This window comes from Podarcis filfolensis (genome assembly GCF_964270895.1).
Source record: "Podarcis filfolensis genome assembly, chromosome: 17".
Lineage (NCBI taxonomy): Eukaryota > Metazoa > Chordata > Lepidosauria > Squamata > Lacertidae > Podarcis > Podarcis filfolensis.
In genome coordinates, this window is record NC_139621.1 from 2221764 (window position 1) to 2247734 (window position 25971).

At 47.1% G+C, this 25971-nt stretch overlaps 1 protein-coding gene across 5 annotated transcripts in view; it reads right to left on the reverse strand.

The window, feature by feature from the left end:
• Positions 1-25186, reverse strand: part of IQSEC2 (IQ motif and Sec7 domain ArfGEF 2) — a 158125-nt gene extending 132939 nt beyond the window's left edge. For 2 of the 5 annotated variants that reach the window (XM_083592094.1, XM_083592091.1), the window contains exons 1-2: positions 24322-25034; positions 1554-1583 (exon numbers count right to left, since the gene is read on the reverse strand). In XM_083592094.1, the coding sequence (XP_083448220.1) occupies positions 1554-1583; positions 24322-25001 (710 nt within the window). In that variant the 5' untranslated portion in view covers positions 25002-25034. Of the gene's footprint in view, positions 1-1553; positions 1584-24321 lie in introns of all 5 variants that reach the window. The other 3 variants (XM_083592092.1, XM_083592093.1, XM_083592095.1) reach the window with 2 other exon arrangements.
• Positions 25187-25971: the final 785 nt, after the last annotated feature.

The window sequence follows — 25971 nt, forward strand, 5'->3', positions numbered from 1 at the left end:
ACCCTCCACCCAAGAGATGGTCCAAGCCCACACAACATGTGGCCCACAAAGCTGAACACAGTCCATCCACCATACAAAGCCCAGCTTTGTTGGTTAGCATAGTGGAGCATCTGACTGGGCCCATGCACTGACCAGAGGGCCTATGGCAGCCAAAGCTCCCAAAACAAACCACGGGTACCCTGCATCTCTCAGGACCCTGTTGATGCCACAGTATCCCTTGGGCATGATTTCCTCTTACACACAGTACATGCCCTGGTGGCCTGGCATGGGGCACATGGGGGAAATCAGCCAAATAGAACTGAGCAGCTTCCCAAGAAGGAGACAGAGCATGTGGCAGAGACAGGCTGGCAGTGGCAAGGAGGAAAAGCAACAGTTCCTTCTCTACAGAGTTGGGCCAGCCTAGGCCTCCCTTTTTATTTTCTGTACTTATTTTCTGCACTCCCCTCCCCAAGACTGTGGCAGCGGCGGCAATCCCTGATAGTGCTGGGAAAGGAGCAGTGAATCCCAGGCTGGCCAGTCCAGCACTGCTGCAACCACCCTCTTGTCGCCCATACCAGGCTTCTCATAGATATGTGTATTGGGGGGAAGGGACACTGTAGCTCTCTTGCCCAGGTCTTGCCAAAACCACAGGGGCCTCCCAGGGCCTCACTCAATTTACTGTGTTTCTTGATTTGCCTAGGAAAGTATAAAAACAGCAACTGTCAAGCACCTGATTGAGCACCTAATATATGGGTGGCAGCTTGTGTTTGGCTTGCTGGATTACAAACTGTACCCCCTGCCAGGACTATCTCCTTGATCTCTGCATTGGGAGGTTTTTAACACTTGATGTTTTTCCTATGTTTTTAGATATGCTTTAAGCCGCCCAGAGTGGCTGGGGAAACCCAGCCAGATGGGTGGGGTATGATAATAATAATAATAATAATAATAATAATAATAATAATAATAATAATAATATTCTCTTATCCCTCCTTCATTTTCCATGCATCATGTCTGCTTTAATTCCTAAGCCAGTGGGCAGAGATCAAGGTTATTTACTTGTTCAATGAAAAGCAATAGGTGCTTGATGAGTATTTATATGTTTTACTAATAATGTGTATATTATTATCAATAGCATTGTTTTCATTATTATTAACCTTACTCAAGAAGTAATACATCAATGCCTTATATTTTAAGACTACAGGAATCTGATTTAAATCAAAGCATGCTTCCTTAGCCATTCCACATCCTGCTGTATGCCATTCTATCTGTGATCTAAGGAAATACCACCCCTTCTCCCGTGGGCAAGGACACCTTTCTCTGCCCTGTCCATTGGTTCCCACAAGTGTGTGTTCAGTCCAAGCCACATCCAGGTATTAACCCTTTCTCCATGGAGGAAAAGATCCAAACTCAGAAATTTATCCAGGGAGACCACACATAAGAAACCACGCAGGTCTCTGGGTGGGATGGGAGCAATCAGGGTGGGTGGGTGGACATAACGGGAAGAGAGGGAAAGGTGGGGGAGGGGAGATAGGGAATGTGTTTTTCTTTTTCTTAAAAGAAACAGTGCAACTGACCTGACAGTTCTTGAATTTTCCCCATCCGACCTGCAAAACAAAGAGACAAGAATGGTCAGTGCAAGATTATGATTCAGGTCACCGTGAAGGTAAAGTGTTGTGTTGTGGGTGAGGGTTCAGAAGAAAAGAGTTTTGTATTAGAAAATGGTCACACCCAGACTTCAAGGAGACACACAATGACAAAGATGGATTTGCTGGGGTGGGAGTGGGTCTGTTTTTCTTTAGTATTAAAATTTGTAGTCCTTCTGGCAAAGAAATTTTGGGGAATGGTTTATGAGAAATTTAAAAAAATATTTACTCACTTTTCCTAAGAAGCCAGAAGCCTTCCTTTTAGCAATAATAGGGGAAGAGATTCCAAAGAACGTTTAAAATCTATTTTGTTAGCGGCCACAAGAATAGTTTATGCAAAGTACTGGAAGGAGGAGGCAACTCTGACAAAAGACCAATGGTTGCATAAACTAATAGAATGTGTGGAATTAGCAGGTTTAATGGCCAAAATAAGAAACTGGGACAAGGAAAAAATAAGGAGTGAGAAGGATTGTTTTGGAAAATATTTAAAAAGTTGCTTTCCAGGTGGGATGAACTTAGGACCAGCAAAGGACAAGATACTGTAAATGAATAGAGAGGAAGAAAAAGGGTGGAAAGTCTATTGGGGATGCAGAAATCCAAAGAATATGAACTAGAATGTCACTGGAGGATAGACTGGGGAGCTCATACAGACTGGATACATAAATCCATGTTTATAAATGTGTGCAACTTTAAATTTGAAAATGCATAAATATAACTACTATTATTTAAATAATAAAATTGGAGTCCTTTTGGAACAGATTAGGGGTGAATAATGGGGATTACCAACTTCTGTAGCTTCCCCTCAAAGCCCACCTGTACTGAGCTGGAAAAAGTTGGTTGTGGTTTTCTTAGCAGCAGCATAGCATGTGCTACCAGCGCCTGGGGCAGGCACACTGGGGTGCGGAGGGAGCCTGCTGTAGCCGCACCAGCCCTGCCCTCGTCACTGACACCGCGGCTTCAGATCAGGCTGATGGGGCTGATCTGAAAGGCACACTCACGCTGCCTGGCAGCCCTGCCTGGCTCTGAGAGGTGCCGGATTAACGTATAAGCTAAACAAGCCATAGCTTAGGGCCCCACTCTCTTGTGCCCCCCCAAATCACTATTAATATACTTCTTCTTAATTGTATTTCAGTTCAACAATTATTTTGATAAAATACATGTTTGGTTACGTGCAAATGGCTTTAGGTCCATAAATTACCATATAGCATATATTCAGGTGTCCCTTCGCTGGCCATAAGGGGAGGGAGGCATCAGTGCCCCCCCCAGCCCGGAAGGCTGCAACCTCTCTCTCCCTGGCTCCAGCTTCGATGACGGAGCCTGTTGTGGGAACACCTGGTTGTGCCCCCTCAAAAAAGCGTGCCAGGGGGCATGGCTTCCCCAGCCCAAGGAACCTCCATAGGAGAGGTACCATATTATGGTGCATAACCTTTTCACTCTCCTCTTGAATGGGCCTGTGCCCAGTGGCGGAGCTTCATGCTCCAGCACCAGGGGGTGGAGAGCAGGCGGGGGCAGGGCTGGCGCGTGTCCTGGGGGCAGGGCATGCCGCCTGCAGGGCATGGCGGCCAGCACAGAGAGGGGGCAGCCACGATGGCACCCCACTGGGATTGTGCTGCCGGGGCAGTGCGCTCCCCCCCCCACTCCTCTTCCTCCACCAGTGCCTGTACCTAGAGACACGGGTGGCATTGTGGTCTAAACTACTGAACCTCTTGGGCTTGCTGATCAGAAAGTTGGCAGTTCAACTCTGTGTGACGGGGTGAGCTCCTGTTGCTCTGTCCCAGCTTCTGCCAACCTAGCAATTCGAAAGCTCACCAGCGCAAGTAGATAAATAGGTACCACTGCAGCGGGAAGGTAAATGGCATTTCTGTGCGCTCTGGCATTCGTCATGGTGTCCTGTTGCGCGAGAAGCAGTTTAGTCCTGCTGGCCACATGACCCAGAAAACTGTCTGTGGACAAACGCCAGCTCCCTCAGCCTGAACCAAGATGAGTGCCGCACCCCATAGTTGCCCTTGACTGGACTTAACCATCCAGGGGTCCTTTACCTTTACCTTAAGGGACTACGGACTAAAGTTACTCATGTAAGGTTAAGAAGTGGGGGTCAGATTTTAGCCAATGTGGAAAGGAAAAGCTAGTGATATCATTAGTTGGTTCAGCAAATTTGCCCAACTTGGAGCACTGCGCTATATCAGCATTTCCAGCTCCAAATTTCTGATTCTGTGTGGTCAACATTCAGCAAAGCAGGCACCCACGGGCAAATGTGCATATCCTACCACCCATAATCCTCACCAATCCACCAATCCTCTACCAATCCTCACCTGGTTGCATTCAATACTTTGAGCAGGACCCACTGAAATTACATGAATAACAGAAGTTCCTCGATTTCAGTGGCTCTACTCTGGGTTTGACTAGTTGCATACAGCTACTCAAGCTCCAAAGCCAGTTGATTTGCAGGCACACATTCAGAGTAAATAATAATTATTTAATAATAACTGCTTACTGTCAATGAAACACAAGTTGATTGCTGTGAATTTCATGGTCACAGACTACCCAATCAAACAGCCTTCCACTTGCTTTCTTCTCTGTTGTGCTCAATCAAGTGTCTTGATTATTTCTTGCAAATTCAGCATATACAGTCAGTGTCTCATCCCGTCCAGATCTCAACTCAGGGAATTTGTGGCCAGTGCTATTTTTCTAGGGGAAAAAATAAGTGTTGGAGCTCACTATGAGCTCACCCTTGTGCTCTTATAACTGCAGTGGAGGTGCCAAAACTGAGTTCCAGCGAGTTTCACCTGGAAAAAAAGCCTTAGTTGTGGCCCTCCAGATATTGTTGAATTCCAGCTCCCATTAGCCTCAGACAATGTAGTCAATGTGGTCAGAGATGATGGGAGTTGTAATCCAGCAACAGGTTCCCCACCTCTCTTGTTCTTGCATGTATTTGGCATTGGGGCAGGGCTGGGGCAAGGCGTTGCATTTCCAAGTGCTCTTCACAATGGCTGGTACTATGGGCTGGATGCAGGGCAGGTGAAACCAATACCCAGGGGACAATACAATACAGTGGTACTTCGGGTTAAGTACTTAATTCATTCCGGAGGTCCGTTCTTAACCTGAAACTGTTCTTAACCTGAAGCACCACTTTAGCTAATGGGGCCTCCTGCTGCTGCCGCGCCGCCAGAGTCCAATTTCTGTTCTTATCCTGAAGCAAAGTTCTTAACCTGAAGCACTATTTCTGGGTTAGCGGAGTGTGTAACCTGAAGCATATGTAACCTGAGGTACCACTGTACATGCATCTGCATGTGAGAGTATTATAATCTGGGAAAGAACTCTCTGAAAAAAGACAAGTGTTTTCAGAATGCTCAAATAAAGCTCACAAATACCAGACTGGTTCCAAATCAAGCTCTGAGAAGTTCAGCTATCATTATTAAAAGCCTAAATACAAGTAGCCTTGTACTTTTACATACTTATAATTTTAACAAAATAAAGACAAATGCCATATCAACCTTCCCAGTACATCTGCACTAACTGGTAGAAAACTGAAAGGTGCGAGCAAGGTTTACTTCATACTTCAACAGAAGACGGCCTGTACATTTCCCCCCAACTGCACCCAAAAGGGCTGGTGTCTAATAGATCCTCCAAGTGTCCCTACTTTCCAGGGACAATCCCAGATTTACAGAAGCCGTCTCAGTTTCTGATTTGATCCCAGAATGTCCCGTTTTTCCTCAGAACATCCATCAGAGAAATGTTGAAGTGTGTGGTAGGACATCCCTATTTTCATCTGAGGGTGTGGGAGTTATGCGATAATACAACCTTTAGAAGACATCTGAAGGCAACCCTGTATAGGGAAGTTTTAAAATATTTTATTATGTTTTTATATATGTTGGAAGCTGCCTGGGGCAACCCAGTCAGATAGGCACGGTATAAATAAAATTATTATTATTATTATTAATAATAATAATAGAATAGGAGATCCCTATTTTCATTGGAGAAATGTTAAGAGAGTATGGACTAAGGGCCAAACTCAATAAGATCCAGGAGTGGATCTGCCATCTCTTTTACTTTTATTAAAGCAGCTTCTAAGGAGGCAGAACAGATCAAAGCTATAGTGCTGAGGGGTATTAACTCTTTCCACTGCTACACCATTTCCCCAGCGTTTCTCCTATGAAGCCAATGGAACCTGGGCATGATTTACACTGGGGAAATAATGTAGTAGAAGACCCTTTCCCTAATACTGAAGTCCTGATCCAATTCACCTCTCCTCACCCACCTGCTTTTTTAAAAAATGGGAGATCACAGGCCTTTAACATCTCATCCCATTAGGGAGTTTCTCTTTCTTAATGAAAACTCTGGTAACCTTTAGGTTGGATTACTGCAATGTGTTATATGTAGGGCTGTCTCTGTAGACAGTTTGGAAGCTTCAAGCTAGTGCAGAATTCGGTGGCCAGGTTGCTCATTGGGACGAGACTGTTTGGGTATATTATACTGATCCTGGTCCAACTGGACTGGCTGCCAGTTAGTTTCCGGGTGCAATTCAAAGTGCTGGTTTTGACCTATGAAGGCTTAAATAGCTCAGGACCGCAATACCTCAAGGATGCCCTTCCCCCATCCTGGACCCTGCAATCATCATCTGAGGCCCTTCGTCATGTGCCTCCTCCACAAGAGGTTCAGAGGGTGAAGTTTTTGAATCCCTGCATTGTTAGGGGAAGACATGCATACCGATTTGCCAAAAACAAGAAACCCAAGTATATTAGAGCTCTTAAAAGGTCAGGGAACATTTGTTTCTAGTTTCATCATTTTTTTTTATTTAAAAAATCAGCCTCTCAAAAGCCAAGCCATGAAAATCAAAGAGCTAATTATTCCAGCTTTGAACAAAGGTAAGAATTTAAGCTGAGTCAGGACTCACTAGAGCATAGCATTAGAACCTATGTCTAGTGCCTTGGCTCTGTTGTGGAAATGGGAAGTAGTAACCTCTGGCTGTGCGCAGAGCATTTATCGCCATCAAGTAATCACAATCAGCTTCTAGATGCATGCGCTTAGAGACATTTTCACCACAGTGGGGCAGGGTGTGGCAGTGTGTCTGATTGAGAGCCTGCAGTTTTCCTTTTAGAAATTCGCTGGCCAAGTCTCCCTCAAAGAGACCCAGAGGTTAACCAGGCAATGCAACGCTAAATTGCAAAGCCAGTGTACCACCACAGAGAAGTCACAACCCGCCTTGTTGTCGATGAGAAAGAGAACTGCACCCCTATGCAAGTCTCATGCCCACTCCAACCACAAAAAAATAATCTGAAGAGACACTTTTTTCCCTTTACATAAAAAGTGAAACTCACTGCAGGCTGATATCATCCCCCCTCCTCAATTTTCTTATCCCAGTAACATCCACCATATGCAAAATGATCTGAAAACGTTTCCTTCAGAGAGAGGTTACTGAGTAGCTGGTTACTCAGAAGCACCAGACACTCAGCCAGGCTAAGACATCATCTGGAGCCAGGCCACGGGATAGCTCAACAAACAACGCACAGGGCGGGGATATAGTAGCACAAGGCAAAGAGCCTTTCAGGGTGGAGCAGTAGCACCTCACAATATAAACTTTCACTCCTGTCCGCCAAAGGCCTGCTGCAAGCAGCAGTACTAAATCTGTTCTCCAGGCGACTTTCGGCTATTGAAATTGAAGTATTGAACTTGGGCTTCTTGTTTGTCCCCACCCCCCAATATAATTCTTTTCAGATGTGAGTGAATTTATACAAACTTTTAAGTTTAATAAAGCATAAGGCATATTTTGGGAATGAATCTTCTCACACCGTCAGCCATTTTCGACTAAAGTCCCATTTCACACCACCAGTACTAGACCCCACTATCCATACTTTTCAAAACATCATTTTGCAGGAGATTTCTCAATTAAAGGAATTCTTAACAATATGTCTAAGGCACAGAAAACAGCTTTGAGGAGTTTATCACAGGATGGGATAATCATTAAACTGGCTGAAAAATCTACAGGATTTACAAATTGAGGCACCAAGAATGTGATCTATTTGATAGAATGTTTGTCATTTGGTATATATTGGTGCCATGTCTCGCCAGCTGAAAACCCCCATCTTATAACATCATTCTCACATCCGAGGTAAAATTAAAAAGCCCCATTAGTGGAACATTTTATTCAACATAATCATACATGTGATGATTTTTGGGTTTTTTGTAATAAAACAGATTTGCTAGACGCAGTTGACTGGGAGTAACATCACCAGACGACTTGCCCAAATGGAATCCAAGTATATTTACACATTTACATTAGCTCCACAGAGTTGGAATTCATCCATAGAGTTTCCAGGATTTGTTTGATTGATTTCAGCTGAGCTTGTGGGCAGTTCCCTACTTCACTTTTAAATATGTGAGCCCGGTCAGCATTGCCCAAGGAAGGGTAACAAATAGAAGGCTGAAGAACCTCTTTCTGTTCTTCCCTTGGGAGATATGCCTATAGCGACAGGGATGTTCTCCTGGTTTTCCATACAAGTGTTGGTGGTTGGTATTAGTTCTACATACCTTTTATGATTAAATTAGTAATTTTGTCGTTTTGTTCTACCTTTATAGATTTGCTCATTTTTCTAAACTATTGATTGTATATTGTTTAGATTCATTGTAGAGGTAATCTGTTGTTTTTGTCCATGGAGTTTTCTTGGCCGGGATACTGGAGTGGCTTGCCGGTTCCTGCTCCAGGTGGATCACGTGGAACTAAATAACCTCTTAATGAGGGTGAAAGAGGAGAGTGCAAGATGTGGTCTGAAGCTCAACATCAAAAAAATGAAGATCATGGCCACTGGGCCCATCACCTCCTGGCAAATAGAAGGGGAAGAAATGGAGGCAGTGAGAGATTTTACAATACTTTCTTGGGCTCCATGATCGCTGCAGATGGTGACAACAGTCACGAAATTAAAAGATGCCTGCCTCTTGGGAGAAAAGTGATGATAAACCTAGCATCTTAAAAAGCAGAGACATCACCTTGCCAACAAAGGTCCGTATAGTAAAAGCTATGGTTTTCCCAGTAGTGATGTATGGAAGTGAGAGCTGGACCATAAAGAAGGCTGATCGCCGAAGAATTAATGCTTTTGAATTCTGGTGCTGGAGGAGACTCTTGAGAGTCCCATGGACTGCAAAAAGATCCAACCTCTCCATTCTTAAGGAAATCAGCCCTGAGTGCTCACTGGAAGGACAGATCCTGAAGCTGAGGACGAGATGGTTGGACAGTGTTCTCGAAGGTACCAGCATGAGTTTGACCAAACTGTGGGAGGCAGTGGAAGACAGGAGTGCCTGGCGTGCTCTGGTCCAGGGGGTCACGAAGAGGCGGACATGACTAAACGACTAAACAACAACAGGTAATCTATAATGAATGCATTCTCACCGAAATTCAACCATTCCGTATGGCAATAGAGATTGACTGCAATTCTGTTTTATCTTATCAACTCAATGATTAAGCCCCTTTGTGGGAAGAAACGCTGATTGTAGCAGAACAGCATCTGGGTGTTGACTCACGAGTTGATGTTGCTTCTACCAAATACACGAGTCACTGTAAAGAAAAAGACTACTACTGGAACTTATTTGTTTGCTTGTTTATACTCCTTATTGTGGAGCAGTTCCCCTTGGTGATATATTTTTGTGTGACATGGGATAACTCAGGCAGTCTCCTCTTTCTTTGGGATGCAGCTAGACAATGCCCCCATCCACTCTGCCCCTGCCAAGTCAGTTCCTCTGAGCAGATGAAGGACAGTTTTCTTTCAGCCCCAGAGGCTTCCTTGACGCTTGCTTCACACAAGAGAAGCAGGAGGAGGAGGAAGAGCTAGCAGGCAGCCCGTCAGCAGCTGAGATTCTCACTCACGGTCCTGGGCTAATGCAAAACAGCTCCACCGAACAAGACTTTGCTGGCTGCACTGCAAAGCGAGGTGCTTGCTTACCACCTAACTTGCTCCTTTCCCTCTGTCTGACTGCAGGTTTGAGTCTGAACCTAAGATTCATTTGAAGAACCAAAACAAGTCACGTGACATAGTTGTCTCTGTCTGTCTTTCTCCACCCCCAGTCCTTTGATTGCAGAATATTCTGCTCTTGGCCTAAGGCGCAAGAGCTTCTACCGCCCTGTTTCAGGGGGCCCTTCCTGCTCCCTTAGGTCTTTCACCACACTTACTATGGAGTTCCCGACAAATTACTTGCACACACAAAAATGGTTTGATTAATCAACTTGCAAGCCACAGAAGTTTAAAACAGCACATTTACTATTTTCTTTTCCCCTTGGCTTATTTTGAGCCAGCAGAACAGGCTGGTGCAGCTCTTGACGGAGGACGGCACATCAGATGGCGCAGAGGAGGGGCAGCATGTCTGAAAGCTCATCCCTCATATATAACACAGAGAAATGAACAGGTCAGAGAGATGGTTTTCAGTCTAAGAACAATTGTGGCAGTTTCTTTTGGGAACAGAATAATTTCTAAGACAACAACTGAATAGCAGGGGCTTTCCTCCTGGATTTGGAGCAAATTAATGGACACTCCGAGTCCCAAATCAGGAAATCAGCAAGTGGTACCAAGCCTTCCTCTTGCTCCTTATCCACACACAGATCTAGTTTATGGAAAGAGCCACTAAGCTGCTCCTGCTGAGTCTCTGGACCCAACTGACGGGGTTACAGGAGGCTGATTTCCTAGGAACAGGTGCTGGAGTGGCAGGGGAAGAAGCTCTCGCTGCACCCCTCAACTACCCAGCAAAGGCCTGCTGTCCTGACACATACCAGCAGCACCATCTGCTTCTGGCTTCCAGCCTCCACGAGGACGCAAAAAGAATTCGCCAACTTGTTAACCAACGGGAACTCAACTGCAGCTCCTTACCCAGATCTGCCTTGGGAGCAGCTGCATAGGAAATGTCATTAAGGAACAAGGGGGTGCTGGCAGGGAAGCCAGTGATCCGGCCTGGCACTGCAATGATCTGCTGGATGCTGCAGCAGTGCCAAAAAGGGCACGCGAGGCTACAGCCTGCCTTATCTGTTCCCCAAGGGCCATGTTCACTTCCACTCCACAGGCTGATTATGCAGCCAGACACTGATCTCTGCTAGGGGCTCTGTCAGGGAGAAAATTGACAAAGTGTGCCCTGCGTAGGAAGCGGGGGAGGAAAACAAAACACAGCATTGCCAGTTATGGGCTCTAAAACTAAAGGCTTACCTGCCCCCCCTCCAAATATAGGCTCCTGTTCTTCCTTACTTTCCCTGGGACTCTGCTGCTTCCTTCATGCTTAAGTTTCCCAGCTCTCGAACAGGGAGGATTGCAACACCCCAGGTAGACAAAATAAGGCATTAAGACCTGCACCAGCAATTGGTACTTCCAGGAAGCTGGGGAAGAGACTGACCACCTTTGCCACCCTCACCATTTGCCTTTTGCTGCTGTCAGCCTCCTCTGGGGTAAGGATATGGGAGCCAGCTGTATGTATTTAAGCCAGGCTCCATGGAATGCAAGAAGAACACTACCAGGAACTTGATTGCCAGTTAACTCTTGTTTAGCTTCGTACATAAACTTAAACTTAGATTGCTTCGTGTGTGTGCAATATTGAATTTGTGCTGTTTGTTAAATTGCTGCTTTTTGTCATTTTTTAATTTACCGACATGCTCTGTATATGGCATATTTGTCTTCTAATGTTTTGCATGTTTGCTGTAAGCCACTTTGGACACAGCTAATTGTGGAAAAACAGCATATAGGTAAACTCAAATCAACCGATCAAAATGTTTTTGCTCCTGAAAGTGGCAGATGAGGGCTCTTGTGTGATAACAGTCCTCTTCTCTCAAAGCTCTCATTGCAGGATGAGGAATATCTCGCAGTTGGGGGCGGGGGGAGAAACAAATATAGATGTAATATGCAAGGGCTAAATTAACCCTCTGTGCTAGTTAGAGCCAGCAGGCTTTCTGGCATTGGCTGCCCACAAACAACAAATACGCACATACATAAATGTACAGGCTGTTGGAGCTGCACTCATCAGGCTGGTCAGAACTGATGACATTTCACACAGCCCCAGGGAGCAAGCAGCAGCATCTTGGTGTCAGCAAACTGGGGTTTCCTGGCAACCCTCCAAACTCTGTCACAGAGGGGGACTGGCTGCTTAAAAAAAATAATAGAGTAGATTTTTTTTAAAAAAATAGTGCCCAGAGCCAGTCAACCAGCTGCCCAATCTGGAGCTCTGTTCAATAGTCAAACCCTCCCTAAAAAGTCACAGCCTTATTCACTGTCCCCAAGGCTGCCAGTCTGTGCACCAACTGAGTCAGGGTTGGACCCAGCACCTCCTAAACGAGAAAAGTCACCTGAATAGGTTGCTCCCAATCCAGCTGGCCCCCTAAATCAGGATTCGCACACTGGATCCCAGTAACACATCCTTAAGAACATGCCCTGTGAAGTGGCTGCTCCTTCACACCTTTGATGCTCAAAGTATCTACTTGCAAATAATTTCTAATTCAATATCTGTTGAGATGATATTCCCAAAACTGCTGCAATTGTTTCAGGATATTTAGCCAATATTTTTAAAGCAATTTTAAAACTACTTAATTGTACTTAATAGTGGCTACTGAGTCTTCTATATGTTTTATGTGTTTAAAATGTCTGGATTACCAATGTTTTATGCATGGGGTTTTTTTTCTCTTTTATGATTTCCTTGTCTCAGTTATGCCAATAAAGCCTGAATGAATCGGGGTGCATGAAGGGTAGATCTCCAGTGTTCTGAGCAAGAAACTGATCCTAGCAGTGTAAACAGCAAGCTCAGCCCAGGAACAAGTATGAAAGCTGTAGACCTTATAAGTGCAGCATGACAGTGAGGTTGTGTATATAAATGACAAAGGCAACTCCCATCAGCCGCAGCCAGGTTGTCTTCTTCTTGGAAAAGGTGGGCTTCCCCCATATTCTCAGTGTGTATTTGGTATGAAAACAGGAGTCTAACTTGTATAAGTGGTTGCATGTATGGGAGCCAAGGGGTGCCAGTTGATGCTATTATAAGGTTGCTCATGTCAGTGTTGATTGCTCTCTGTATACAGCAGGGGCTCCGCCAACCGCATCGCAGTCCCATCCCGCTGCGGCCCAGCACTCCCCTGCCGCAAATCAAACCTTACTGTCCCCATCGCAGCCAGTCATCCGGCTGCAACAGAGATACACTCTGATTGAAAATGACAGGGAGAATTCAAACGCTACCACATAGCAGCAGCAAGGGAGGGGAATGGGATACAGCAGTTGGCCAGCAACAGCTACAAAAGCACACACACACTCCATCCTGGATAGTGCATGAATTGTAAGGATGAGGAACCTGTGGCCCTCCAGATGAAAATGGACCACAGCTCCCACCATCCCTGAGGACTGCCCATGCTGGCTGAGGCTGCTGGGAGTTTGAGAGCAACAACATCTGGAAGGCCACCAGTTCCCCATCCTAGTGGGCAGACGCAGAGGAAGCCCAAGCAGTCTACCTGCATTGTTTCCCATGTAAGGAGTGCCTTCAAACCGAGAAGCCACCCTTGACAATGTCACATGTGGCATACAGGAAACTGCCAATAAATCCTACCACATTTTCCCTCAGAAGTCAGGCTTTGGAATGCTATGCTGACCTCAACAAAACCGGACATTGGAATCTAGTATGACTACTTCCTGCCACCTCAATCCCATACACCTGTTGTTTTCATCACCAGCCAGCTCCTTAGTCTTAGTTAACTCGTTTCATTACATTACTACATATGGAAATAACTTTTAAAAAAAAACAGATGCACTCTTCAGACATTTCCCACCCACACAGATGCATACACTCAAAATGTGGCAGGGGAACCAGGCTCACTGATCTTGCCGCTGACGTTGGTGCATCTGCTACCTCCAATCCCTGAACTCCATTATCTTCAGCATAAAAGGCCCTGCAACACATCTACGCACAATCAGACTTCCTGAGTCTGTGGAAGATGCACCCCAGTGATGGGAAGTCTGTCGCCTTCCAGTTGTTGCTGGATCTCAGTTCCCATCATCCCATCAGCACTGGCCACACTGGCTGAAGCTGAGAAGCACTGAAGTCCAATGGTGGCTGGAGGGTCACAGGTTTCCCTACACGCAGGCTCTGTACACATACGGTTGTAGACACAAATAGGCTCTTTTTATACATTCCACAACCCACTTAACACACGGAGATCAGGCAACAGTGGCAGTGGGTATGACAAACTCAGCAGTGGGATCAGCAGCCATGGTCCTCTTCCATAGGGCCAGGCGATATCTGGTTTCCAAGATCGTGATATACTGTATCACCAGCTAAACATTGTGATATATCGATATATCACAATGTCTGAAATAAGGATGGAGCTGACCACATCCATTGCAAGCTAACTCTTCTACAAACAGGAACCCAAACTTTGGCTTTAGCAAAGGCATTTGAGGCCAAGGTAAGTTTACCACTTACAAATACAATTGAATTTAAGATAAGCTAGCTGTCAGTGAGGTGCAGTGTAGTGGCTTAGGGTGTCGGTATAGGTCTGGAGAGACCAAGGTTTAAATCTTCATTTAGCTGTGATGCTCACTGGATGATGTTGGCTGAATATACAACATACATTCAAAGCACATTATTGAGGGTGCTGGGAATTGTAGCTCTGGGGATAAACCGGTTCCCAGGATTCTTTGGAGTAAGTCATGTGCTTTAAATGTTGGTGTATAGGCAGCTAATCCTCTAACCTCCTCACAAAGTTGTGAGGATGAAATGGGGGGCAGGGAAGCATATGCACTGCCTTGGTTTCCTTCAAGGAAAATATAAATGTGATAAATTTGTTGCATATTATTTTCTGTGTCTAATTCTATGCCTACTTAGTTTACTTATGCTTTATTAACAAAACATATAATTTCATGTTTGCCTTTGGTGATGAGGCAAAGTCTGCGCTTTCCTTGAAGTGTTGTGGGGGGATTCTTCCAAGGGAAGATCCTGTAATCAGGGCTGGCAAGAGACCTTGGCCTGGAGAAAGAGCAGCAGGTGCTGCAGAGGCAATTGGCCATCCCACTAAGTGAGCCTCCAGCTGCAGTCTAAAGTGGTCCAGCACAGACACAGATTTACCACCGCAGTGATAACCAGGCCAGCGAGGTTCCAGCAGCCCAGATTATTCACCCTGTCCATAACTCCACTAATCACTCAAATTCTGGCTCAGTGGCAATGCAATATATTATTATTATTATTATTATTATTATTATTATTATTATTATTGTAATCCACTCTTCATTTGTAGTACTCAGGGCAGTTCACAGCATAAAAGCAGAGATCAATTTAGATTACAATCCTATACCCATGTGCCTGAAGTAAGCCCCACTTACTCAATGGAATATAGACCATGTCAACCTCCTTAACCTTATTTATAACTAAGGGCTGATACCCAGTTTGTGTATGAGGACTCATCAAGACTTCCTTTTGCACCATGCTTTCCAGGCATAAGTTCGCACTTTAAAGCTCCATGTCCCAGCATGTGGTTTTGTTTTTTGTTTTTGTCCCAGAGCTTTCCCCGGGAAAACTTATGTTTTACTGCTGAATCAGAGCAAACAGCAATTTGGGTTTTCCATGAATTGCTGTTTGCTCCAATTCAGTGGTAAAATACAGGTTTTCCCGGGGAAAGTGCCAGGTGGCGGGGGGGCTCAAACATAGAGCTTAAAAAGGCCGGACCTGTGCTTAGAAATGTAGCACAAAAGGAAGTCTTGATAAGCTCTGAAAGGTACAAGAAGAGAACTTGCCATCAGCACTGGGATGTTGCCTAGATGAAACACTCTGGGAATGGATTTCAGGACTGATGGGGCAAAGAAATAAATCCTTAAAAGTAACTTTTACATACAAATATTAACTAACACCAAAACCTACACACTTGGCTGCACTTCAAGTCCTACTGATGACTTCTGAGAAAACACACTTAGGATCATATTGTAAACCTCATCAATGCTAAGGAAACTACTCTTGTCCCTTTTAACAGACTGCTCATGAATGAACCTCACCTGATGAGCAGAAAAAATATTGTCAACCCCCCTGGACTAGTTGTGGACCCTCTTGCAAATGACCCATGTTACAAATCCTGTAAGAAGTGTAAAAATAACTTACACAAGAGTAGTTTTTTTCTATTAAATACATGTATATATTGTTAAGCTTTCAGTGAAAGCACCTTTCTGAATGTCTGAAGAAAGAAGAGGACTGTTGCCTGAAATGAAATATGAAAACTTACAATTTAATGAACATCCTTACTGCTATGTGTTGGAGAGAGTTAAGCTTAGGAGTGGTAAATCAATGTCTGGGCTGTACCACTTTAGACTGCTGAACTGGACTGATAAAATGCTGCTCCACATTTATTTGTCATTTTTGAAAAATCCCTCCACGTAGAAAACAGGCACGTCAAAGCGAAAGCTAGCTTAGAAGCCTTCTCCTTGACAGATTTATTTTATAAATAGAATTTCTGTGTGAGTAGAGGGTCATTCCATCATGCAAGTCCACACCAACAGTCTGAAGTGAGACAGTCCCAATAGGTTCACCACCTCAATGAGAACTAGGCCTTGTAATTTACCTCTCAGGACATAAGAACTTCTAATGCTAGCAGTTGCCCCAACTGGAGAGTACCAAATCTTTCCCCTCAAGGGTCTTCCCATTGGGGCTGTACAAAGAGAGCCATTAGTAACTGATGGGATGATGGTAGTTGCCATCCAAATCATCTGAAGGGCACCCAATTTGCAAAGGCTGCCCTGTTGCTGAAAACAGTTTGGCTGCGGGCCCTGACTCAAATGAAGATCCTGTGTACAACTTAAAAGCCCCAAACCCTTATCATCACACAGTAATCCTCCTCTTTGCCTGCCACACAGCTTCAATCTCAGACTTTTCCTCTCACCGCTTCCCCCTCTTGGAATAATTTCAAGTGTTAAAAAAAGAGGCCCAAATTTGAGACAACCCACATTTCTTCTCCAGTCTTCCTAAACAGCTCCTTAGGGCTGGTTTTCTCTTTCAGATGATTTCCAATGCATGCTTCGCTTCCTTACTCAGGAGTAAACCAGTAGGACTTATTTCCAGGTAAACCTACAGACAAGTTTTTAAAAGAAGCAGGCACTCTCTCCAAGTGGTTTGGGAAAGGGTGGGGCTGTTTGCAAAGAGATGTATTGTTTTATTAAGATGCAGAAAGCAGCTGCTTGCTGGAGAGACAGCTGGGGGAACAGCTGCTGAGCAAGCTCCCAAGAGTGCGCAACACTGCCTTCATGCACAGAGCTGCAGCACAGGGTGAAATGACCTACACTGCAACCCGACACTAATGCCCTAGAGGAAGCTTTGATGTGCAGCTACTGGAGTCTGTGTTTGTGAGACAAGTGGCAGTAAGAACATTGGGGAAATGTATGTGAAGCACTATCCTGCCACAGTTCTGCAACAAGCGAAGGCAATGATAACTCCCCAAGAGCCAAAGAGAAAAGTTCCTACAGCCCAGCAAGATCCTACCAACTAAAAAGCACACTCATATCTGCAAGTATGAGCCAGAAGGCTCCAGAGACAAGCACTATGCTTAAGGTAATTCCAAGGTGTGAGGATGGCTCTTTCTGTGGGTCTGGTCTGTGCTTACTCATTCATGCAAAGCGTCACTTGATGCTCCAGTCACCTCTGGGTGAACATGCATGTGTGAAATAGCCCCTAGGTCTGCTGCTAGTTAGGACCCTTGTGCAGATAACTAAGAAAGGCCACAGAATTTACATGCTGAGGAGTATAGTCATGGGGACACTCAGCAACATTCACCTGTTTTCTTCCTCCTTGATCTAGGAAACTGAACTGGCACAGAACTTTTAGAAATTAATTATTGAGAGCCAGGGTGGTATAGTGGTTAGAAGTAGGACCTGGGAAAGACAAGGGTTCAAATCCCCCCTCAACCATGAAGTTCACTGGGTGACCTTGGGCCATGAAGTTCACTGGGTGACCTTGGGCCATGAAGTTCACTGGGTGACCTGTATCTCAACCTAACCTACCTCACAGGGTTGTTGTGGGGATTAAATGAGGAGGGGGAGAACCATCTACACCACTTTGAGCTCCCTGGAGAAAAAAGTGGGATAGAAATGCAATCAATGATGGTGATGGCTGGGGAAGAGGGACAGAGGAACGGGGGAAGGGGGCATTCTGTAAGGTCTTCTTGGCCTGGCAAACACCACTGAAGCCTCTACCTGGATCCCTCAGAACACAGTGCTGCTAGGCCTGGGAGGGTTGTTAATGTTACCTGTGGCATATTTCCATGGATGCAGACAGGGCTGACTCTACCTCTCAGGAAGAACAGACAGAACATCGTTCTGACAGAGTACACTAGAGCAGTAGCGTTCAAGCAGTGCTTACCTCTCCAGAAGCTGCACAAAAGTGCAGTTTTTTACACTGCTTCTGATATATGTGGCTCCCTGCATGAAGTAAGAGTACAATCTAGATTCCTCCCTAATCTTACAATTGGTTTCTGGGACATGATCTCACCTAAGGCCACATTAGATATTACGCTACATGTGTGACTGCTGCCAAAAGCAGCCACTACACATCCACTTTTTCTATGATATAGCACTTACTCGTGTCTATGATATCCCTGTTTCTTCCTCCCTTCGGTGTCATAGTTTGCTATCGGCAAGAGCTGGGGATATACAGAACATAATGTTGTCAGGAGATGGGTAAGTTCCCCTGGATACAGTACAGAGGGGTTTCTGGTGCCTATCTGCCTTAATGGAGGCAGCCCCCCACGACACCGCAGGGATCAAAGGCGAAGGAAAACAAGAAGGATAGAGGGTAAATCATTTCTGGACATTCCTCCCAGGGAAGGGTGGAGCAGGCTTCACTCACAGTCTCAGTACCTGGCTCTCGTTCTGGCATGTAATGCAGGGGGCAGGGAGGCACTGAGTGCAAAAAGCACTTTGCCTGGTGAAACCCTCCTACGCCGGCATTAAGAAGCAGAGGTTCTCCTGTTAATTGCATTTCTAATTGGCTTTAAAGTCAGGCACACTCCAAGAGAAGATATTGTCATCAGAACTGCGGAATTATCCAGCTGCATTGATCTGAGCTTTGGAACTGAGAAAATATTTTATTCGGTGTGGGCGGTGGATGGCAGAGAGGGGAGCCTCTGGTTTCCTGTTTACTTTGAGCTTCTTTATTAATTATTTGGCAAACTTCTCCAGACGCAAAATTTAAAGATGTAAAATGAGGTTGGTTTGCAGTATGGAATAAAACTTGTGATTATTTGGCAAACTTCTCCAGACGCAAAATTTAAAGATGTAAAATGAGGTTGGTTTGCAGTATGGAATAAAACTTGTGATTAAAAGAACAGTTAGCTGTGTGTGGTTTAAAGAGATGGAAGGAAGGGAGAGCTCTAATGCTGGAATGGATCATCTTGGGAAATTAGAGTGGATACCTTCTCTACCATCCCCTCTTAAAAACAACAGAGAAGAGATATAACTCAAGTGAACTTTGGCCAAAATGCAGTTGTAAAGATGAAAGGAATTTGGGGCCGCAAACATGTGAGGCACAGAGACGGTGGTGGTTCTTAATTAAAATGAAGTACTCCAAGATCCCCTGTGGCAGAAGTTGGATCCCTCTTTCTCAGGCTGCAGAAACTTCGAGACTGAGTAGTGAGAAAGGTGGACTGTTGGAGTATGTTGTTGTCCGAAACACCGAGCAAGGGAGGGAGCTAGTGAAATATTTTGAGAATTCTCCAGGATTATAGCCACACCCCAGTTAAGATGAGAGACAACAGCAGTTGGAGGGCAGCAAAGGCCAAGGACTTCATAACTGGACATATTGAGGCTGACACACGCAGAGAAAAGGAAAATAATTAGAGCACCGCATTTGAAATCCTATGAAAAGTTAGATAATAACACGAATAGTAATCGTTAAAAATGCAGCCGTTATCTTAATGATTAATATACCAACTGAAATGTAATTAGAAGTTAATGAAAAATATGAACTGCAGCAATATAAGAACTGGACAAAAACATTGATCAAGGAGTGCAGGAAACTACTTTTATTAAATTGTATAAATTTTGAATTAATTGAATTATTTTGATTCAAATCAGTATAATTGGCAAAAGTGTGGTAATATTGGGCAAATATTGGAAATCTAATAAAAAGTTATTATTATTTTAAAAAGATGCAGTACAGAGGAGAGAGGGCATTAAATGAACGGCTGCCACTCTTGGCAACAGGAACACATTTAGTGCAATATGAAACTTGTCCCTTTTCTTAGCAACCTGCAGCTGGTCCTGCACACCAGCCTGTTGTTGAGACTTAAATATGTCTGGCTGGCCACATGGTGGTCCTCGCAGGAACGGCAATCATGTGACAACCAGTTCCTAACCTTGATTTGTAGGAATGCTGAGAGTCAGGGAGCCACCTTGATGACATTAGTTGCAATCCTAATATCAATGAATGATCTTGTCTGCATCACAACACTGTCTTCTCACCTAGAGGGACAGAAGAAAGGGAACAAGGGAGATGTGCAAGGAAGAGCATCAACCTGCTACCAACATCCACTTTTGGCTATAAGCCCCCTGCACCTGTGGTTGGGAGTGCAGAGCAGATCCCACAGACTGACGCAGATCAACACAGCTGCAGCACTAGCCAGAACTGTAGGCTCCTTGCCTGAGATCTGGCCAGAGTCTCCCAGAAAATCTGGCCTTAAATCATTCCTAACTCTCCCTGCCTCTCTCACAGCACTGACTCTGGGGCTAGTGGTTCTGCAGCTCACCAGAATTACGTAATGCAAACATACTCTTCAGCATTCCCCAGAAATATCTGATGAGCCATGCACACAATTGGGAGGGGCCATTGGGCAGGCTAGCTATTGCTCCCTTCTCGCTTTTACTCACATGCCTAGACATTTCTGTCTCACAGTATGAGACAAACGGCTTTTGTAGCTCTGCTTATGCACCTATGCTAAGAAACAAGCAGGGCAGACTTTATATCGAGAACAGTTAGTTCCCTGGCTTTCCAAGCACAGACTTACAATTGCCTCCAGAGTGGACCGCAACCGTTTTTCCAATTGGTGGTTGGCAGTGGAGTGAGAAAAATCAATCCCAGAGAAGCTTTCAACAACCACATGTTTTCATCCCATGCAGCAAACCACGATGGACTGATGGGAAAATACATTCCCTTCCAATCTCCCTCAGGTGGAAGAGGTGAAAAAATTGGCTGGGCTACCACCATCTTCTGGGGCTGACAAATGGGCGGCATTGGAAGACCACTGCTCTCTTCCAAGTGCCGGGAAAGAAGTATATTCCTATACTGCTTTGTTGAGTGATCAAGGCATTTGCACACCATCTCTCACTACTCTGTACAACAACCTTGTTAAGACAGGCCAGTGTTAATATCATCCCCGTATTACAGAGGGAGGGCTGAGGTATGACAGTTTGCTTAAGACCACTCAGCGATGAGAACTGAATTAAAGGCTTTTGGATACACAGATCACACATCCTACTCAGCCACTATGCTGCACCAGCTCCAGCTACTAGCGACCTTAGAGGCAGGGGCGTGAAGGGAGCGGTGCTCAGTTTCCAGCTCAAATGCAAAAAACAGAGTAAAGGCTGTAGGCCAGAGCAGGTGCCTCTAGCCACTTCTGGTTTTTTTACCAGCAAGGAGAAGAGGCTCAGAGAACCCACCCACCTCTCCAGGCTCTCAAAAACCGCCTCCCTGGTGTCGGTAGCGAGTGGGCGGGAATGGCAAGACACATTTGTGCTGGTTTTAAGTCATTTGCAGCATCAAACCACTTTGCTAATTTCTATCCAGGAGAAGGAGGCGGGGATGAGGAGGGAGAGAGAAAGAACACACGGCTGGATTCGTCAATTCCCACCCCACACAGCCTCTCCTGCTGCCATTTCCAAAGCAGATCTCAAAGCTTTCAGGGCTAACTGCATCCTAATCTCTTCAGCCAAAACTCGTGGGCAACTAGAACATATCCTGTCCTGGAGATCAACTTCCCAGGTACAGTGATTTAGTTCAAACACCCCCATATCCCCCCAAACAGAAGGCATCAGCATCAAAACAGGGGGTGCTGTTGGAGGAGATCAGATGCACTAGTAACAATGTGGGGAGGGAAAGAGGAGGGGAGCCTTAGCAAAGAGGACATGGGCCTGAGGGCTGAGGTGTGCCTCTTCAAACAGTCTGCTTCAGAACAACTCCTGCACCAATGTTCAGAGGGTGGAGAAATGCCGGCTTCAAATCTCGCCTGTTTTGCAGGCTCCTTAGGAAAGTCAGTTCTCTCAATCTCCCCTCCCCCCAAGTCTTCAGTACATGAAAAATACTTCTGACCTACCTTTCATGGCAATTGTAAGGACTGTTGACAAGAAAGAGTCTTATAACACCATACAGAGTATCAAATATATTACGACATGCATTTTCGTAAGCTAACGTAGGAAACTGTCGTTGGTCTATCCAGCTCAGACCCCGACTAGCTGCAGCTCCCTGGAGGTTTCCACCGAGGGGTCTTTCCCAGCCTGACCTGGACCTGCCAAAGGTTGTGCCTGGGGTCCTCTGACTGCACACAAAGAATGTGCTTTACCACTGAGGAGCAGATGGAAACTTTTAAGCCCCAGGTGCCAAGTGTGCAATTATTTCAACATGGTTCTTACCAAGTGCATCTGGAACAGGGATGGGCAATCTGTGGCTCGCCATAGATTTTTTTGACTCCCCCATCATTCCTGACAATTGGCCATGCTGGCTGGGGAGGGGAGTTGAACTCCAGTAACACAGAGAGAACCACCAGCTCCCTATTCTTGGAGCAAGAAGGTGATGTGAGCCAAGGGGGCAGGGGGACACAAATCCTGTTCTCTTCCAGAGTTGATGTACCAGGAACCCAGCAGTCCTGGTTCCTATATTTGTCACTCCAAGTCATTTAATCCTACTCTTTCTCCCCTAGGCACTTAGAAGGCATGGTTCCTACACACTCCACAAATCAACAGGTACCTCATCCCCCCAATATTCTTTTCTCAGTCCCTGAACTCAATACTCAGTACATAACACTGGGCAACCCATGCGAAATCATTTCACACCCACACATGCACATCCCTCAAGCATCAGTTCAGACCCTCACTGCACATCATAGCAATGGTACACTCGGTAGCAACACTACTTTTTTGGATGTAACCCTTAAGCCGCATTTCAGCAAGATCTGGGGGCTGGGAGGATCCAGTCCCTGTCCTAAGCAGTAGCTCTTTCCTGTCAGTCACCCCACTAGTGAAAACTATGCCAATGGGCTGGTTCTTAGGGATTACTCAGAGGGAAGGGGGCTTTTATACATGTGTGTGTGTGTGTGTATCAGGGATGGGGAAACCTGTGCCCCCCAGATGTTGCTAGACTCCAACTTCCACCAATTCTAAACTCTGGCATGGGGACTGGGCATCTCAAGGGTTACAAGTTCCCCATCCCTAGTGTATGTACACCAAATACACATCCCTATTAAGCAGAAGCAAAAGGCCCTGCCTAACATCACGCCAAACCAAATAGCTAGAAGGAAACACTAAAGGGACCCTCTGTTAGAGACTGGCTATTGGGATTAACAGAAAAATCCTGTCACTTTCAGAGGCAGCTCTTTTCCCTTACACAGGACAGAGAAAATTCACCTTAGGATTCAGAAGGTTGCTGGGGGGGGGGCAGTTACGCAAATAAATATAAGTAGGACTTTAGCCCTGGATTTGTGTTTGCAATGGTGGGAGTCCTGAAATATGTGGAGGGAATCATCTAGGAGCACTAATACAAAAGAACCAGTTTTTCAAGGAGATTAAGTTAGGATCCACTGCACAGTTAAATCCCCAAAAAGTGGGGTGGGGAGAGCCATTTGGTATATTACAGAGTGAGAAAGATGCAGGACTGGCAGGAGAGCAAATTCAGCAGTCCATTGCAGTTATAAGTCCGCCCCCCCCCCCTGCAGAGCAACTGGAAAGCAATTCTCCTAAAGGATGGTGGAAGGAAAAGGACCCAGGGTGGCAGGTGAGAGTAACACAGCATATCTACTGGCAGTAGCACAGAGCAGTATTGCTCTGTACAGAGGGGTGAATTCTGGAATAAGGAAAAGCTGGCAAGGAGCAAAGAAATTGAGGCTGGTGTAAAACAGGAAGGGAAGAAACCCAGCTCAAGTATAGGGTCAGTAGGTTCTAGTCATGGGCGTGGCTAGGATTTTTCTTACAGGGCAGGCTTTTGTTCGGGGGAGCAGAACCCCCAGCTCCCCTCGGCTACACCCATGGTTCTGGCTGGAATGCACTGATGGGTATTCCAGACAGGCTAAGCAGGGGAGAGCGATCCCAGACAGAGTCCAGTGCACACAACAGGGAATGAGGGTTCAAGAAGGAGGATGAATGAGACCTGACTCTAAGGATGGACACTGCCAGGCTAGCAAGGGATGGGTGCAGACTGGGATGCATGTGGTGCTGTTGGGAAATAACTGTGACTGCAACAAGACTCAAGAGGCCTAGATCAGAGGCAGCAGAGAAATGCAGAGCGGTTTCAGGAGGGCAGTCCCAGGACATATCTATGCTCCCCAAACCACCACACTTCACAATCCTAAAAAGCAAAAATGCACCCCAGGACCCCCTGCAATGCAATAAAGGGAGCCGGCCTCCATGACTCTGCTTGCCCGGCATCCACCAATTCCTATGGCCTTCCCAAGCGACTGCTTGTGCAATGAGAGTGGCCCTGGGGGCCGGCGGGGCTGCCGGGGGCCGGAGCAGCTCCTTACTTTCTCTGCAGCGTGGTGGCCGGGCTGGTGCTGGCGCTGGTGCTGTGGCCCCCTCCGGCTCCCGGGCTGGAGCTCCGCGACGCCCCCCGGCTCAGCTGCCCCCTCTCCCGCTCCCGGGGGGGCCGGGGGTACTCGTGCTCCTTCTCGCGCGCCGGGTGGCACTGCGGGGGCCGCTCTCGATGCAGCTGGCAGGCTTCCCGGTAGTGGCTCTCCCGGTTCGGGTACTGCCCGCCGTCCCGGTTTCCATAGTGCTGTAGCTCGCGCTCCTTGTCCCGGTTCGGATAGGGGTTCTGCCCTTCCCGGTCCGCTCGGCTTTGGTACTGGCTCTCGCGGTCGGCGCGGTTGGGGTACTGCACATCCCGCTCCGTGCGGTTCTCCCGGTTCGGATACTGCCCGTCCCGCTCGGCGCGGTTCTGGTAGTGGCTCTCTCTCTCCTTGTGGTGGTACTGCCCGTCGCGGTCGCGGTGCCGCTCCCGGTCCCTCTCGCCGTCGCGCAGGTCCCGGTTCTCCTGGCTCAGCTGCTCCAGCTGCCCCTCCAGCTCCTCGATCCGGCGCCGCTGCGTCTCCAGCAGCTTCTGCTGGTTCTCGATGATGTTGTTGAGCTCCAGCAGGTACTCCACGGCCCGGTTGGGGCTCTCGGCGCCGGGCGCCCCCGGGCCGCCCCCCGCTCCCCCGTCCATGGAGAGCGAGAGGAAGAGGGGCGCGCGGGCGCTTGGCGCGGCGCCCGGCGCCCGGCGCCTCCGGCTCCCGATCGCGGCAGAGGGCACCACCCCGCACCAGCTACGGACCCGCCCCGCGGCCCGCCGAGGGCTGCCGGGCTACCGACACCATCCTCCTGCGGGAGCCCCGCCGAAAGAGCGCGACCACGAGCCGCCGCCGCCGCCCGCCGCCGCTGCAGAGGCACTGCGCACTGCGAGCGAGCGAGCGAGCGAGCGCGCCGCCCGGCGAGCCCAGGGCGAGCTCCAGCCCCGCGGGAGGGGCGAAGCCGGAGGGCGGCCGCCGCGCGTCCCGGCCTGGCCGACCCCAGCCCGGCCCGCCGCCGCCGCCGCCGCCGCCGCTGCAGGAGGCCCGAGCGCCCGGGAAGGGCGCGCGCCCCGGGAGGGAGGGAGGGGAGGTTGCGCGGAGTTCAGCTGGGGCGCTCCGGGGCAAGCAAGTTTCCCCAGGCCCCTCCCGCCCCGCGCGCGGTGCCTTCAGCCGGGAGCCAAGGAAGCAGCTCAGGGATGTGGTTCTTTGCCACGGTGCTGGTGGCACGTGAGGCTTCGCATTCTTAGATGATCGCGCAATTTTAGACCTGCCCCTATAAATGGACGCCCCAAGTGCTGAAACGCAGCCCTGATGCAATAGGAGCCCCTCGCTTCCAGCAGGACGCAAGTTGCAAAGGCACAGCTATAGACCCCCTTTATTTGGGAAGAAGCGCCCCTGAAAGCAACGGCGCTTACTCACGAATAGACATATATAGGTTTGCATTGCCCGTCGCAATGCACTTCAGCTGGAACAGGGCCATAATCCGTGAAGGCCTTTTCAGCACCAGTTTATGTGTGCACTAGGTAAAAAGGTAGAGGCCCCTGGACGGTGAAGTCCAGTCAAAGGCGACTGTGGCGCTTGGCCACCATTTGGGTACAGTACTGCACACAGTTACGTATGGAGGAG